General features: G+C 37.9%; 1 protein-coding gene across 2 annotated transcripts in view; it reads right to left on the reverse strand.

Moving 5' to 3' along the window:
* SLC17A5 (solute carrier family 17 member 5) overlaps window positions 1-18,818 on the reverse strand; it is an 83,746-nt gene that overhangs the window by 30,898 nt on the left and 34,030 nt on the right. For both annotated transcript variants that reach the window (XM_081094512.1, XM_081094513.1), the window contains exons 3-6: window positions 15,244-15,477; window positions 12,592-12,679; window positions 8,966-9,052; window positions 7,694-7,812 (exon numbers count right to left, since the gene is read on the reverse strand). In XM_081094512.1, the coding sequence (XP_080950638.1) occupies window positions 7,694-7,812; window positions 8,966-9,052; window positions 12,592-12,679; window positions 15,244-15,477 (528 nt within the window). The remainder of the gene's footprint in view (window positions 1-7,693; window positions 7,813-8,965; window positions 9,053-12,591; window positions 12,680-15,243; window positions 15,478-18,818) is intronic.

The raw sequence follows: 18,818 nt of genomic DNA on the forward strand, positions 1-18,818 counted from the left end.
AATGGCAGAAGTCACCCACAGTTATAGAGATAAAAGAGGTCTGCAACCTCCCCATCCACCCCTATTGCTTGAAAAGTTAGAGACGAGAGGAAGGACAAGATCAGCCTAGAGATTTTAGAATTTAAAGGAATTTGGATCATAGATATATTTTATATATATGGCTTTGAAACCCACAAAGGAAATGAATCACACTTCTGTGTTGAAAGGTACATGTTTAAATGTATCTGATCTCTGGAAACTAAATATATTCTGAATAATGTACACCCCCCCCCCCTTCCAGAAAAAGAAACTTTAGTGTGAAATATGTAATAATTTTAAGATTCCTGCTGCATGTACTTGCATGTAGTGACAGTGATGTTTTAATTAATTAATTAATAAATTTTTGTTGTTTTCAGAGAGGAAGGGAGAGGGAGAGAAAGGTAGAAACATCAATGATGAGAGAGAATCATTGATCGGCTGCCCCCTGTACACCCCCTATTGGGGATTGAGCCTGCACCCAGTCATGTGCCCTGACCGGGAATTGAACCATCACCTCCTGGGCTATTCTAATTTTTTTTTTAGAGAGAAAGAGAAGCATCGATCTGTTGCCTCCCATACATGCCCCAACCAGGGATCAAACCCACAACCTGACCAGGAAGAGAACCCACCACCTTTTGGTGTACAGGAAGATGCTCCAACCAGCTGAGCCACACTGGCCGGGGCTTAACAGTATTATTTTAGAAGAATATATGGCTCTGATAATAGCATTTCAACAGTATTTAGGCATAATCTTGTTTGTACCAATGAAGCAAATTTAGCCATACTAGCGTATTTTCATGGCCTATACATATCAACTGAATTTTTGATAATCTGATGTTTTTGAGAAACACCCAACCAAGAACAGCTATAAGTGGAATGACATCAGCAAGATAGCCAAATAAGATGTCCCAGACCAGTGATGGAGAACCTATGACACGCGTATCAGAGGTGACACGCAAACTCATTTTTTTGGTTGATTTTTCTTTGTTAAATGACATTTAAATATATAAAATAAATATCAAAAATATAAGTCTTTGTTTTACTATGGTTGAAAATATCAAAAAATTTCTACATGTGACATGGCACCAGAGTTAAGTTAGGGTTTTTCAAAATGCTGGCACGCCAAGCTCAAAAGGTTCGCCATCACTGTCCTAGACTCATCTGGCATCCATCCATAGACAAAAGTGCCTTTGTGGTAGCTGTAGGATCCAGCTCCATTTGCCAAGGGACCTGGGAGGAGCCTCACACACCTGTGCATTGGGTAAAACAAATACCAATCATGGTCCCGGCCATGAACCCTAAAGGCAGTTATGAACCAGCTCCAGCCCCTTTTGGCTGAGGTCCGGGAGCCCGTGGAAAATACTGACTTAGACAATCAGCCACAGAGAAATCCTGCCATTTGCAACATGACTAGACCTTGAGGGCGTTATGCTAAGTGAAAAAATTAGAGAAAGAAAAATACTGTATGATATAACGCGTGTGGGATGGTAGTTGCCAGGGGCAGAGGGGGAAGTGTCGGTCAAAGAGTACAAATTTCTATTATAAGATGAATAAGTTCTGGGAACCTAATGTACAGCATGGTGACGAAAGTTAGTAATACCGTATTATATACTTGAAAGATGCTAAGACAGATCTTAAATGTTCTCTCCACAAAAAGGAATTGGTAATTATGTGAGGTTTGGAAAGAATAGGATATGCACATATTACAGCTTCGTGTTCATTTGTAAACTGGGTACAAAACAAAAGTCTTTTCTCCCAATAAGAATTATGAGATCAATTTACAGCATTTTCACATTATACATTATGTTTCAAGTTAAAGAGGATTTTTTTAAATGTTACTAAGAGAAACTATCCAAGTATCCAGCAGACACTAAAAAAATCCTTCAAGGTTTTAAGGTAGTGCTGTCTAGTAGAATTTTCTACAACAATGGAAATGTTCTATATCTGCATTTCTCAGTGTGGTAACCAGTAGCCACATGTGGCTATTAAGCCCTTGCATTTTGCCTAACACAACAGAGGAACCAAATTTTTAATTAAGTTAGTTTAAATAAGAATTTAATAGCCACATGGGCTTGTGACTAACGTAATAGATGACACAGGTTTAAGGTAAGACCGTAATGAAGTAGAAAACAGCTTTTTCTGATATTCTAGATCTAGAAATTATTCTCTTGCTATTGATTCTGAAATATTACTGTTAGAGAAGACTTGTCAATCAAACAGTGTCCACACACACATTCTCTATGGCTTCATTAACCTTCATGTTGGCAAAAACGTGAGAGCTCTACATTACTCTGAAATGCCACCGGTGGTAAATGAAAATACACTGGGAAGGAAAAGTTTAAATTGCTCAGATCATCTTTCCAGCCAACATTTTGAAAGCAAATTTTCTTTAGATATTTGAATGATAATGGAATTTCTGATGAAACAGTGAGGTCTGGACTCTTATATGGGGAATATAATTGCTAATTTGCTTTCTTGTCAGTTACATCTGAACACAGAGATAGTTGTACATAAGGGGCATGGCCACTGCCAGCGCATGGAAGTAGGAGGATACATAATCCCCTAAACAAAGAAATTCACTCACTTGGTTCCCCTTGTGACTCTTGGTGCACTTGGCTCGTGACTCTTGTGATTCTTGGCTTCCTTATTTTGCCTGGATGGCCCACAGCCATGCGGACCCCACATGCAATGGACTGCAAGACGGCAGTGGGAAACACAAGCTAAACTACCCTGATGCTAGACTGGACCTGCTCCAACATGGAAAGTCTGGACACTGGCTCTGCTTCCAGCTCTATTGAAATCCCAGCTACATTTCTTCTACGACTGGACTAAAGGAAATGGGACTTTGGAAACCCAGGGATATAATTCCATAGAAATAAAGCTTTCTATTATGTCTCATCATCCCGTGTGAGTCTCAGAAAATTCCTTTTCTCGGGATATCACAAGAATCCTGCTCCCAGCAGTAACTGGGGAAGACAAGGCACATACTGCTCTGATAACTACAAAAAAATTATTTGTTGTAAAATGTGTTAATTTTCTAGAATACATGAAGGGTAAGGCCATTCAACATATATTGAGTATCTTCTATGTGCAACTTCACAAAAAAAAAGTTTTCCTGTCAAATGCTAGTAACAACAAATTGATTTAGAAAAAGTTGCATGCAATAGATGTTCTTAATTTATAGCAACTAACTGTTCAAACCAAGGCCCCATTTACTTAATAATGTTGCCAAATTATATACTCTTTCTTAAAGGTATAAAGGCAAAAACAGTTATAAAACATGCTGTTCTCAAGAATTAAGTAAAGAAAAGAAAAAACCAATATGAGATCTCTAGGAAAGAAAACCTCTATGGGTGAAGTGGTAATGTCTGTTTATAATTTATTAAAGAGAGATCTTTTTTTTTTTTTTAAATATATTTTATTGATTTTATACAGAGAGGAAGGGAGAGAGATAGAGAGTTAGAAACATCGATGAGAGAGAAACATCGATCAGCCGCCTCCTGCACATCTCTTATTGGGGATGTGCCCGCAACCCAGGTACATGCCCCTGACCGGAATCGAACCTGGGACCTTTCAGTCCACAGGCCGATGCTCTATCCACTGAGCCAAACCGGTTTCAGCAAAGAGAGATCTTTAAAACAGAGATGTTGATGATCTTAAAGCACTCACAAGTACAGAGCTCACTAGTTATGAGCTGGCCTTGGGAATTTACTTGTAGAGTTCCCCGAAGATTTTATTGCTCTTTTTGTAACAATTTCTAAATCAGAATTAGAACTATACATGCTGCCATAAATGTAAGATCTACCAACTGTAAGAATGAAATCACATTTCTGCCTGTAAGTATTGACTTTTTCTGAGCTTAATAAGTAAGAAAGCATCTAACTGGAACCTCGCCTATCTGGCTCAGGTCTTCTCTCCACACAGCTGTCAGTGTAAGTTCTCTAAAATGCAAGCCTCATTCTGTCACCAAGCTTACAAACAATTCATGGCATCCCAGTGCCTGCACGATAAAATCTGAGCTCCTCAGAGAGACACAGGGGACCCTCTGATCTGACTTCTGCCTACTTCCTATATCTTCTGCTGCTCTTTGCTTTTTACTTTTAGCCCTACCTAACTGCTGACTTCCTGAGATATTACCCTGTCTCCTGTGCCTTCGCTGCACCATATACTTGGCCTGGAATGCCTGCACATCTCTCACTTCCCCAATCTGTCTGGCTAACTCCAATTTCCCTTTCTAGACTGGTCATATAAAGCTTTTATTAGTGAGAAAGAAAAAAGCATCCCCAGGCTATTGTCACCTGAGCTTGCCTGCTTGTAACAACTAGGTCCTGGTGTTCAACCATCGAACTTGAACAAAGCCATTCTATAAACATGATGGAATGAGACAAAAACAAGACCACTCTATAATCATGTCTGAACACAGACAAAATAAGAATGCTATGAACCACAAAAAAGGAACAAAAATCTCCTCTACTGGCTAACAGCTTTAGCCCCACCTTCTAGAAAAAAATTAAGATAATTATAGAATTGCTACTAACACCAAAACAGTTCTTTAAATCCTCCCCAAAGTCAATGAATCCAAGTCTAAATTATAACAAGCTCCTAATTCTCACTGAGATGCCCTATGGTTCCTCATGATGTGCCTTCTCCCTCACGAAAACAAATCAAGAAACCCAATTCTGTTCCACTACAGACAGGTATGTTTGTGATGATCTTTGGCAGAGGGGCACTGATACCAGAGGACTTATGACATGTCCCAGGCTGGCTGAGACGCCTGCCTTCTGTTTCAAAGATTTCCTGTGCATCTGTCTGTTTTTTTAAAAACATTACTTAATTAATTTATGTAATTGATTTTAGAGAGAGGAAGGGAGGGAGGGGGGGAGAGGGAAAAAGGGATGGAGAGAAACATCCACCAGTTGCCTCCTGCGTATGGGATCTAACTGTAACTTGGGTATGTGCCTTGACCAGGAATTGAACACGCCACCTTTTGGTGTACAGGACAACGCTCCAACCAACTGAGCCACACAGGCCAGAGCTTATGTGTCTGTCTTACGGCACTGCATCATGCAGACTACACTATATTGAAATTCTGTTCATTCATGTCTGTCTCCCTCTGAAGATCACAGATCCCACAAGAACTATGTCTTGTTCATTTTCTTTCTCTTATCTTTTAAGCTCCCAGTACCTGACAAAGAAACTAGGACACTGTAAATTGTCAAAAAATGTTTAAAGGATGAATAAAGTACAGCAGATGATCTAGATCTCTTGGATCCAAGATTTAAAGGCGAAGTTTCACAAAACACATTATTTTATGACATTTCAACTATGATATCATCTGATTTAAGAATGCAGTTTGGGGTTCTATGAAACTTAATCCTTCTAACTCCTCTTGCTTCTGAATATTCTACTTTCTGAAACATATGAAAGAACAAATTAGCCGTAGGTTTGGATAATGGACAGATTTAGACACAGATCAAGTAGAGAAAGCTTTGGAAAAAAATCTAAAACTAAAAAGTTTCATAAGTCCATGAAAATAATAATAGAAGCTCGCTGTTGCCCAGCAATGCTGAGAAAATGTGACAAACATATAAAGTTTTATGTGGCAAGACCTGTTAACATGGCATTAAATTCTTTTTATTGGTTTCTTCAAGGAAAAAAGTGGGTGATACATTTGATTAACATCATGAAGGACACTAAGATCTCAAAGTAACTTTCCTTATTACATTGCTGATTTCTTCTAATTTTTTGCTGACCTTTGGCAAAGAACAAGATATGCCATATTTTTCTAAAGTTCAGCAGTTTGTAGATACATTTGTAGCAAAATTTAAAAACTTAAAAGAAATGTAAATGAGTAACTGTTTAAATTCTATCTGCCTATACTTTCTGTAAACATTGAAAATATCAATAGTGGTAACTTATTGGGCAAAAGTTTCAAATGAATTATTTTATGTTCTTAAACTAATAAAGTGACTCTGAAGCCATTAATAAAGCTAAGAAAGGACTATATATATTTTAATTTTTCCTAATGATTTCAGATTATCTTTTATTCTCCCCAAAAGGCAAATATATATATATATTTAATCCTCACCCAAGGATATTTTTCCATTAATGTTTAGAGAGAGTGGAAGAGAGAGGGAAAGACAGAGAAATATTGATGTGAGAGAAACCCATTGATTAGTTGCCTCCTGCATGCACCTTGACCAAGGCGGAGCCTGTATTGAAGGTACATGCCCTTGACTAGAATTGAACTCAGGACCCTTCGGTCCACTAAGCCAACGCAACTAGGGCCAAATATTTTGTTTTCATGGCTTGAGTATTTCTTATATTAAATTATGACAGACTTTTATTTCTGACTTGTTACTGTGTTTGATTAAGTGATAGAAATCTAGCTTTAATAAGATGTTTTTTTCTAAAGCTCTACTGTAGAGGGGCAAATAGGTATATATATTAAATGTGCTATCATCATTAAATCACACTCATTTAAAATGCAGATAAAAACATACTAGTTTTCTAACAGCTAACATTTAGAATCCTATTAATAAAAGCCTATGTGGTCGTGATGCCCTCACACCATAACGAGTGATCACCAGGAGGCTGCATGTGCATTGGGTGGGCGGGGGCTTGATGCTGCATGCACAGCACGGAGGCAGGTCCCTCGGCTCTGGTCTACCTCTTTGGACCAATCCATCGAGGAGCCCCGGATGGGTGGGTGGGACCTACCTCTTTGGGGTGATCAATCGCGGGGCTCCTGCACTGTGAGAGTGCACAGGCCAGGCTGGAGGACCCACCACCCTGCCCCCTGGTGCACGAATTTCGTGCACTGGGCCTCTAGTGTAGCTATAAGATTCCTTTCATAATAACACATTTTATTTTCTACTAATTAAGAAGAAAACATATTTAAGATTCGCCTGATAATTACTCTAGAACAGTAATTTTCAACCAGTGTGCCACAAGAATTTTCAAAACATGCAATATCTGACTATTTAGTCAAGGGCACTGACCTCTTTTCCCTTAGACTGTCAAATTTAAAAAAAGTCAACAGCTGCCCGGGTCAGTGAGCCTCAATTGGTTGAGCAGCATGTCATGCACTGAAAGAAAGGTCACTGGTTCAATTCCTGTTCAGGGCACATGCCCAGGTTGTGGGCTAGGTCCTCATCCTCGGGAAGCAACCACTTGATATTTCTCTCTCTCTCTTTCCCTTCTTCTCTCTCTAAAATCAATAAAAACATATTTTACAAAAAAATGACAAGAGCCACCACAACAATAGCCATTTGGTGTAAAGAATCAAAATTATACCTATTTTCTTGGTCAGATTAGCAAAAATATATACATTTTTTCATCTGCTACAGAATTTTGGTAATTAGTGTGCCATAAGATGAAAAAAGTTGAAAACTGCTGCTCTAGAAGGTTTAAAATAACTTTAAAAATTAATTTTTTCATAGATTTTAGAGAGAATTAGATTTTCTCCGGCAAAACAAACCAATACTTTGTACATTTATTTCATTTGCCTGTCCCATTTTGCCTAGAGCATGCATAATGAAAATATCTGTTAAAAACTGGGATCTTCGGCTTCTGGTTAAGATGGCAACGTGGTAAAAAAACAAAAACAATTGGTATCTTATTTCTGAAGAAAAAAAGTTTCAAAATTATTTTTAAAATATGCCAAAGTCAATACCTGATTTTTTAACGATGAAAGAATGTATTCCTTTTCCTGGTGAGAGATTGTCTTGTGCGTTTCTGGTGTATTACTAACTAACCAGATCCATAAAACAAACCAAATGATTCCAACAATACCTTAAAATAGAAAAATAATAAATAAAATTAGAATGCACCAACAGTAGTTTTTACAGTGTTGAAAAAATTATGTAATTATAAAATCAATGTATATTGGTTTCAGTTTAGTTTTTATTTCAAGTTCCTCTCATAATTCTTTAATGGGATAATTGCTATCTGTATTATTTCCTATAAATTTTGAAGAGAACAACTTTTGACCATATGACTCTGCCTTTCAGAGTATACCAGACAAATCTTTTATTTTTATTTATTTGCAAAAGTTTATTTAGAGAGTCAGAGGTAGAAGAAGTGAGCTATAGAACCAGCTCAGCTTTGTGGGCTCAGGAAACAAGTTAGAGACAAAAGAAGGGCCCTAGACCTGGGGAGCACGATGGGGGTTGGCTGGAGGGGGTCAATGGGGGAAAAAGAGGACATATGTAATACTTTCAAGAATAAAGAATTATTAACAAAAAAAGAAGAGAACCCCCCCCCCCCAAAAAAAAAACAAACCAAAAAAAACCCCACACCAACAAAAACAAAAGAAGGCCCTGGAGCTTAGGAAAAAGAAAGGCAGAGAGACAGAGAGGGGAAAAGGCATGGGTGTGCTCCAGAGAGAGAAAGAGCAAGCTGACAAACCTTTTAAAATATAAATTTCCACAAGCTATTATTTCCACAGGTATCTGCTTTGTTTTGTGTTGGTTTTCTTTTGTTTTGATTGCAGTTAGATTTCCTGCATAAAATGTCTTTGTGGCAATCTAATTTATTGAAAACATGTATCACTATGCTAATGAGACTGAGAAGTAAAAGGCCCTGAGACAAAATTAAAACTAACAAGTGAAAGCTTCCTACCTTGCTTGAGAAGAAAATTTTTAAAATATACATTTTTATAATATTCAACATAGTAGTTTTTGATAGTAAGTATAGCTTTAAGTCTTGGATTCAACAGCAGTTTCTATTGAGAAATATCCCCATACTAATATCAGGTCAAAACTCAGCCAGATCATTTTGACCATATCAACTTGAAAAATAGGTTATCAGTGTTTTAGAGCTTTGTGATTTTGGAGATGATTACTTCAGTGAGTTGGAATATATATATTTTAACCAATTATAAGACTACTATTACATTTTGGATTCGATACACTATAATTTAGGTTAAATTTTTCAATGAACTTACCAAAAAAGTAGAAGACATAAGTCCAATCCATATAGACGCAAATTATTCCAGAAAGAGGGAGAGAAACTACTGTCCCAAGCTGTGCTCCTAGAATAACAACAAAGACTTTGTAAACTTTGGAGAGATGAACAAAGACTTTGTTACCCATTTATTGCTTAAAGAAGATGGGTAACAAATAATGGAGAAGAGAAAGAATGATTCAGATCCTCCAAGAACTGAATTAGTCACACGTAAATACAAACAATCCATTTTCTTAAGGAATCATTTACCAGAAAATCCACAATATGTAAAATGTATATGTTAATATGTAGTTCCATTAGTTACAACTATGTAGCTATTGCATTAGAAGGCATCTATCAATATAGGACCTATTATAATATGAATGGGTAAATGTCACATGTGTTAGGAATCCAGGTATCTGAGGTTCAAAGGCGGTCTCTAAGGCTGATAAACATAACCTACAGCAGCATACTTAATGAAATAAGAATGAAACTTGTAATAATCTAATTTGTCCACAATATGTTACAAACAATTGTTTCAGAGAAATAAAGAAAATTAAGTCTAACTGCCATACACCTTAGTGGGTATCATAGGAGCTAAAATAATCAGATATTGTTTCTTGGCTCAGGTTGTGGTCTTAATATTATTCTAGTAGCCCGGTGCACAAATTCATGCATGGGTGGGGTCCCTTGGCCTGGTCGGCGATCGGGGGTGATCAGGGCCATCTCGCCCAGTCCCGATTGAGGCCAGCTGGCCAGGGGGAGGGACTATGGGAGGTTGGCCAGCCACAGGAGGTTGGCTGGGAGTGCACTGACCTCCAGGGAGCGGCTCCTGCATTGAGCATCTGCCCAATGGTGATCAGTGCGCATCATAGCAACCAGTCAACCAGGCGTTTGGTTGCTTAGGCTTATGTATATATATAGATGTTAGAAAGTGTTAAGTGTCACAGAGCAATATGAAAGTTCAAATATGAGACAGATTACCTCTGACTTTCAGAGGTCAGGAAAAGATATAAGAAGCAGCAGTGGGCTTTGAAAAGATGGGTAAAATTTAGACCCATAGAAACAAGGTAAGAAGATACAGAGGGAGCTGTAATAGGATGAGTCAAGGAAGTAGAAAAGCAGAGAGTGGATTTGGGAACTCCGGTTGAAGGAAAAGAAGATAAAGGCTGGAAAAACAAGTCGAATAGTTACTGAATATGTCCTCCATGCCAGGTACTATGTGCCAGGGGATAGGCTGGTTGACATGTGTGGAGAGTGGCTATAGCGTTCGGACAGGATCAAGCCTTGGACTGACTTGTGGCAAAGCCACATACAAGTCCCAGCTTGGAGGGCAAAGCCCTCCCAACATGGTTATAGCCAAAGGCTATAGTTGTAAACCTGACCTTATAGTCGGACCCTACAGTTCGAGGTAGCTAAGAGATGTGGGCTGCGGGAGGTGCAGCAAGTGCTGCCAAAACAAAGCTAGATAAAAGTTCAGAGAATGGCAACAACAGGAAAGCAGCAGATTTGAAACTCGCAAGAACATTGTAAACATCTTGTCCTTGTTTTGCTTTGTGTGACCTGACTATAAAATAAAGCTTTGGCTTACAGGCTGTGTCACTATATCCTCAACCAGGCACAGTGATCCATCTGTCCCCAACTGTATTCTCTTGTCTGTTTTCTTTAATCCTTCACCACCCCTCCTCAAGTTCACCACTGACCGTGCTAGACATGGTTCAGACATGAAGTGGTGAAGAGTGTAAAAAATGTTGACTAATAATTCGAGGTTAGACTGTATTCAATTGGTGAAGGGGAACCGCAGATAGTACCTGTTCTTGAACTTATAATCAGATTTCTCATGTTAATTTCTATACAGCTGTAAGAATCATCTTAAAATATAAATTGGATTATGTCTCTCTTTTGATTAAAAACCTCTGATATCTATGCCCTAGCAGGGTGCCTCAGTTGGTTAGAGCATCATCCCATACACCAAAAGGTGGTGGGTTCAATTCCTGGTCAGTGTACACACCTAGATTGTGGGTCTGATCCCTGGGTCAACCGATTGATGTTTCCCTTTCTCTCTCTCTCAAAATCAATAAAAACATTTCCTTGGGTGAGGATTGAAAAAAAAACACCAAAACCAAAAAATAAAACCTTCTGATGTCTCCGCATTCTATCTTGGAAATGAAAATCCTCATTCTTTCCTGTAGCCTATAAGGCCTGATATTATCTGGCTCTTGTCTATTTCTCTAAGCTTTTATGTAATATTCCTTTTATTCATTATGTTCTAGCCACTTGTAGTGGTTTTTCATTTCTTTGAACCCTTATGTATTTCCTGCCTGAGAGCCCTTGTACATGCTGTTCTGATGGGCTGGAATGATCTTTTTTCTGCTCTTTGCATGACTAGTTCATTCTTACCCTTTAGATTTTAGCTTGTAAGTCACCACAGAGAAGCCTTTCTGTATTTAACAGCAGTCAGGTAAAAAAGATTTAATTCAGTTAATAGAAGGCTCGAATTCTTGTGTAATCTGGTAAAATTATAATTCATATATAAAGCCTATGCTATTTCACTTATAGATAAAAATGATGGCAAATAAATGCATAGAAAAAAGATATATGAAGAGAGGGGTTGAGAGTCATGATATGTGCATTAGACGATAAAATCAGAAATCACAATTTAAGAATAAGCCTTCAATTTTCCAGCCATAGGACTTTAGAAAAAAACATAGCATCCTCACACTGGCTGGTTTTGCTCAGTGATTAGAGCACTGGCCCTCAGACTGAAGGGTTGGAGGTGGATACCGGTCAGGGGCATGTGCTTCAGTTGCAGGCTCAATCCCCAGCACAGGTTGGGGAGCATGTAGGAGGCAACCAATGGCTGTGTCTCTCTAACACAGATGTTTCTCTCTGTCTCCCCTCTCCATTCCACTCTCTCTAAAAACAAAATCAATGGAGAAAATGTCCTCTGGTGAGGATTAACAACAATAAAAACCCCCCACAAAAAACCCCATAGCATTTTCTATACCAGCTAGAGGCCTGGTGCATGAAATTCATGCACTTGGGGGGGGGGGTCCATCAGCCCGGCCTGCACCATCTTGCAGTCCAGGAGCCCTCGAGGGATATCCGACTGACGGCTTACTGGGCCTAAGCTGGCAGTCAGATATCCTTAGTGCTGCCACAGAGGCGGGAGAGGCTCCTGCCACCGCCGCTGTGCTCACCAGCCATAAGTCTGGCTCAGGGCTTCTGGCTGAGTGGTGCACCCCTATGGGAGCACACTGACCACCAGGGGGCAGCTCCTGAGTTAAGCGTCTGCCCCCTGGTGGTCAGTGCACGTCATAGCAACCAGTCGTTCCACCATTCGGTTGATTTGCATATTAGCCTATTATTATATAGGATATCTGGAAAGTCAACATTTTTAAAAATAAATTATGGTAGAAGAAAATAACATTAGTTAGTTAAGCCACATTGCTTTATACAGTTGAGCCAAAGAAAAAAATGAAAAATAAAGTTATACCCCCAAAAGTTAATTTTCCCCCAAAGGAGGCATCTGACATTATATGATGCTGGTGTGCAGGCATTTTTCTCCAAGGTTGTTATGTACATAATCAATTATAGCAAAATTTTTTATAAGAATAGTTATCTCACCTGCATATGAAATGCTAAGAAGCTTGCTTCTTTCAAGAGGGGGAGCCCAAGAAGACCACATGGCATGCATGGCCGGAAATGTAACACCCTGAGGAGGGGAAAGGATATTTCTGATGAAATATAAGGTAGTTGTGCTAATGTTTTAAATTCAGTTGAATTTTATTGCAAGAGAAATTTCTGGGTAAGAATCAAACCAGAATCAGGTTCCATAAAGGGAAATGTCTTTATAGTGTTAAGTGACAATACCCTATATGAAGTACTTTCAAAATCTGAACAAAGATTTGTGAATTCTATCAACTGATTTGAGGACTAAGGTAAAGGTTATAATAAATCTAAAAGAACAGACTGAATGATGATATAAAAGATCCCTCTCAAGGTTAATTTTACTTATTCACTTTATTAAAGGCCTGAATGAAATGGAAATGTTACCAACATATATAACTTTTTTAAAATTATTTTTTAAATATATTTTTATTGATTTCAGAGAGGGAGAGGGAGAAAGAGATAGAAACATCAATGATGAGAGAGAATCATTGATTGGCTGCCTCCTGCAAGCTCCCTACTGGGGATCGAGCCTGCAACCTGGGCTTGTGCCCTTGACTGGAATTGAACCTGGGACCCTTGAGTCCGCAGGCCGAAGTTCCATCCACTGAGCCAAACCAGACAGGGCACCAATATAACTTTTAAAAATACTGAGCTAATACTTTGGGATACTGGAAGAAATTCAAGTTGATTTTAATTGATAAAAAAAAAAAGGTCGGGGGGGGGGAGAGTGGGGAATACATTCAATTACAGTGTATATAGTCTTTGTGTAGTCTCAATCTCCTTGAACTTCAGTTTCTTTATATGTAAAACAGATACTCCCTATCTTGCATGATTGTTGTAAAAATAAATGGTACTAGTGCTATTATTAATGGAGAGAAGAACATATGCTTTATTACTTTGTACTTTCTGCTAATTCTTTCCCAAAGAAGAAATACTAATAGAAGCAAAAATGACTAATAGAAGCAAAAATGACTTAGGCAGCATTCCAAATAGGCAATAATCTGTATCATGGAGCAAGAGGGGGAGTCATTATAGAATAAATCATAAGACATTCAGAAATATCTACCGAGATTATATTGTGGAAAACTTTATTATAAAACCCTAGGCACAATGTAGGTATATTTTATGGTGAATCAGATGCTAGGGATGAGATGCTGACCTAATTTTATGGATGAGGCGATGTACATGTGATACATATTGGAGGAATAAAGAAAGACAAAAGAACCTCAGAATAAACACAACTTAAATTCTATTCAGAAATAAAATAGTCACTTGAGATAGCAGTAGAATACAATTAATATGCTATAATGCTAAATTAGTAGCATCAATAGACAGTGTGCTAAAATATGAGAATATATGCAGCAAGGAGATTCAATACCTGGAACAGAGAAAATATGCTACAATTAAGAATAATCTACTTAAGTAAGGAGAAGAGGAACCTGGTATTACAGGGATAATTTTTATTTTGTAGTTAAGAGGGATTTATTTAGTACATCTCTATTTGATAAGGACAAAATAAGAATGTTCAGATGAGTGATCAAAGCTTAAATTAAATTAGTACTTGGCAATTTCCAAAGTACTCTAGCAATCATTATCCATTTGAGCTGTGATTGAATATGGGGCAGGTATTTTAGTCCCAATTTTAAAAAAATGATGGAATTGAGGCCTAGACATTAGGATGTACCTAACATTTTCACAGTGAAGGTATTATTCAAACTCTGTTTTTATGACTCCAGTTAGTGGTTTTCTAACATAGCATAATATATTACTACCTGAAATAACTTCATGCTCTACACCAAATCCAGAGGCCACTATTTTGCTTGGGTCAGAGAAGTGTAAAGAGAGAGAAAACTAACCTATGCCTTGGTTTCAAGGGTAGAAGTTAAAAGAAACAAAAAGAAATCCTCATTTAAAGATGGAAGTACAAATACGAAATGCAAAGGAGAAGTGGAAAGGAAAAAAGATAAGGAATTAAAAAATTTTAAGATGATAAAAGTCTTAGGAGGGGAGGGAGAAAAGACATAAAAATTAATAATAATTCTAAAAGCAACAGAAAGAACAGAAGAATCACAGAAACAAAGAAACTTACATAAAATGACAAATAAAATAATTTATCTAAGTTAAAGGACCAGAAAAAAGAACAAATGATATAGAGGAAGTTCTCTGAATAAGCAACAAATTTAAAAGTAAAAAGGTAATTCAATAATCTATTGTGTAAAATGTGTTTTAGGTCTGTGCAATCATTGACACAGCAGAGATAAACTATGGCAAAAGTTCCAGAGGTCTGTCTTAACTGTTTTAATAGTGTTTTATTTTATTAGCTCCTAAAGTAAAAGAGAGAGCAATGGAATGTCTCCTGGAAAATGTTTTCTCTGCTCTTTCAGTAAAGCTTCCAATGTCAGGGTGCTCCCACTCAAGACTTTATTGACCATAAAGGAAATCTACTCAGGTGATTTTCTAGTTAATCATCTTTCTCATTAAAAAATAAATTCCTATTATCTTCCAATATTAGTTTTTGGTTCATATTCATACCAAAGAATGGTATCTTTAAAAAGACAAGAAAGCTATATAGAGCAAGAATAAAACCAGAAGAGAGAAAAAAATTACCTCTCCTAGTCCTTCCAGTGCTCTGAGTGCAATGAGAGCTCCAACTCCGATATCTGCAGCAATGGGCGTAAACAGGGTGAAGACAGCAGTGCCAAGGATCCCAAATCCTAGCAGCAGTTTTCCCCCCACTTTGCTGGCAACATATCCTCCAGGAATCTGTGTGATGATGTAGCCATAAAAAAAAGAACCAAGAATCCATCCTTGAGTTTCTGCATCCCATTTGTACCTTTTACCCTATAAAGAGTAGAAGGGAGGAAAAAAACACAAACCTTATAAGACCTTCATTAAACAGCTCCTTTATCTTACTGGCATGTAAGTACATAAAAATGTAATTCTGAACCACTTTTTTAGACTGAAGAACACACAAACTTTCTACAAAGTAGGCGAGTCACCATGACACAGGCATGCAGTTTTTTATCTAGAAGTGAATGGAAAATAATTGAAAGACAAAAACTTCAAGAAGGCTTACTATTTTATGAAACTAGATTACAGGATGAGTTGCAGAGGTTTTGTAATGATCAGGACCAAGAAGGCTCAAAAAAGAGGCACAGGCTTAATCCAGAAAACTACTAAATAGGCTACTGTAATGGCTGAGCCAAGCTTTGAAGCCAGGCCTGGGTTCCAGGCTAGCTCTATTACTTACTGGATTTATGTTCTGGGAAGAATACATGAAAATGCACATAAAATAAGGCCTGACACATACTAAGCGTTCACTTACTGTTGGATTTTAGTATACATAAATATGGATCATTAATATCTCCCCATTTCAGACCAAGCACTTGAATAAGCATATAGAACAATACAAAAGAACAAGAATTTAAACCAAGCCACAAACTTCCCACAAACTTCATGTGAACAGGAAATGTTGTTTAATTAGCAGCAGCACATAGTAAGGTAATAATGAAGATTTAGTACGTGATCTGAATATTTCACATTTTTAATAGCTGTATAACCGAGCCTAAGTGTCAAGAACCATTCCATGATTTCTCTTTATAAGGCAGATGAAGATAAGTAGCTAGATCAACAAAAGCATTTGCAAAAGGGAAAGATACAAAACAAATCCCTAATTATCCTTGTTTATGGTACCAATTTGTAGTGTATCTGTACAATTTTAGGACTTTAGTTATACAGTTATATGTCAAAGGTTGGCATGGGTGAAAGTGGGTGATATGTACCCAAATATGTATTTATCAACATTAGTTAAGTCAAATGTAAAGATTTTTTGTACATGTGCTTCCTTGGGTAAGAAAACCTTGCTTGAATGCTTTCATTTGTAAATGGCAGCGGAGACTCACCCAAGTGTGATCTGGCTCCTTTGTGAGCACTGAAAATGGATGAAAATATACTCATAAAAAAGGACACCAGGCTTTTCTCCCTGTATTGTCTCCCTGTGTGATAAGCAAAATAAAATACAGTCACGTGCCACATGATGACATTTCAGTCAATAAGGGGCCACATATAGTCAAGTGGTACCATAATATTATAACGGAGCTGAAAATTTCCTTTTGCCTAGTGACACTAGTGCAACACATCACACAAATACTCACATTGTGTTACTATTGCCTACAGTATTTTGTACAGTAACATGCTTTAGAGGTTTATAGCCTAGGAGCTGAAGGGGAACAGAATTTGTTACCCCCAAATATGTCTATTTGGCATAAGGATTATGCTAGGCTGGTTAACTTTATTTTAAACAGCATATATGGGAGAAGCTCTGAAAACCAAGTAGAAGTTACCCTGTGAAGAGATTAGCCAAAAAACATATATCCATAGCCCATCTTTGCAAACAACAGTGTGATGAAGGCCAGGGAAGGGGGCGGGGGGGGGGGGATACTGGGTGGAGGTGGGCAAAGAGGGGGAAGGGGGACATCTGTAATAGTGTCAACAAAAATAAAACAAAGGACATTTAGATTTTAAGAAATCTCCATTTGTAAGGGTGTTTTGCTCTCTATATCTGGAAGGTGGGGATGACCTCATCTCAGTGAATAAGTATATGACTTAAATCTCCATAACAAACTTACTCTTGTGTACTGGGCTTTTCCTTTTACTAGACTGACAAACAAGCAAACTTCCTACAAGGCAGGTGAGCCACCATGATACACAGTTTCTAGAAGTGGATGGAAAATAAATGACTCCCTAGACCCCCGACATCTTTTGTCTTTAGCTGAAGATGATCTCTAAGGTCGTGGCTTCAGCCATTTTGGCAGCTGACTCAGTTTTCCTGTCTCTCTCATGTTTAAAGGAAGTGTACATGCTATTAAACTTTCGTTTGTTTTTCTCCTGTTAATCTGTATTTTATTACAGGGCTGTCTAGCCAAGAACCCTTAAGGGTAGAGGTAAAATTATTTTTCCTTCCCTACACTGCAATAGGCTATACCATATAGTTTAGGTGTGTAGTAGGCTATAACATCTAGATTGGTGTAAGGGCACTCTATAACATTCACACAATGACAAAATCACCTAATGATGCATTTCTCAGAATGAATCCCTGTCATTAAGTGGCACATGACTGTATTCAAAGTGTTTAAAACTCAATTCTGAACAAATGATAAACACAATGATCAATTCCACTATAATATGAGGCAGGCAAAGTGACTTAAATGACTTAGTTTAGGCTTGTATAAATTTTGGAAAAGAATGTCCCAAGAAATTGATCTAATCTTATTTTTTCATCCTGTAGTTTAGATGATCTAAGCTCTCTTACAACAGTAGCTTTATAAGTAAAACAGCTATTAAATAATAAACCCATAAAAACTATTCAGCAATACATTAAACAATCAAATTTTCTGGTGTGAGGGAAGAAGAAATTTTCTTCTACCCTCCCAGGTTCTTTTAGCTTCTAATAATTAGATCTACATGAGACAGATTAACAAATTTAATTACCTCTGTGTGAGAACCCACGTACTAGTACATGAGGAGTCAGAGATCCCACATACATGAGAGGTTCAGAAACAGAAAGGGAAAATGATCTATAATAATAAAAGCATAATATGCTAATTAGACCAGACGTCCTTCTGGACATCCTTCTGGACGGCCGAGCCCCTCACACGAATTTTGTGCATTGGGCCTCTAGTATATATATAACCTTCTGAAGTAAGGATAAGGTAAGGCACTTAGGAGCTTCAGAGGAGAGGAAGATTATTGCAAAACAATAAGAACAGACATGCTCAGTAATTAGAAGTTTGCCCTGGTTATTTCTGGTAATAACTCTTATTATGGACAGGGCCCCCCATTCAAATTCTTTAAGGGGCACTAACCGGTTTGGCTCAGTAGATAGAGCGTTGGCCTGCGGACTGAAGGGTCCCAGGCTTGATTCCGGTCAAGGGCATGTACCTTGGTTGCGGGCATATCCCCAGTGGGAGGTGTGCAAGAGGCAGCTGATCGATGCTTCTCTCTCATCGATGTTTCTAACTCTCTATCCCTCTCCCTTCCTCTCTGTAAAAAAATCAATAAAATATATTTAAAAAAAAATTCTTTAAGGGAGCAGTAAAAGTTTCTCACAAGGCTGCAACTCAAAATAATTCACATGCCAAAGGGGCACATCTTGGGGTGGCCTCTTCTGAACCCTTTCAGTC

This window comes from Myotis nattereri, assembly GCF_964212035.1.
Source record: "Myotis nattereri genome assembly, chromosome: 6".
NCBI lineage: Eukaryota > Metazoa > Chordata > Mammalia > Chiroptera > Vespertilionidae > Myotis > Myotis nattereri.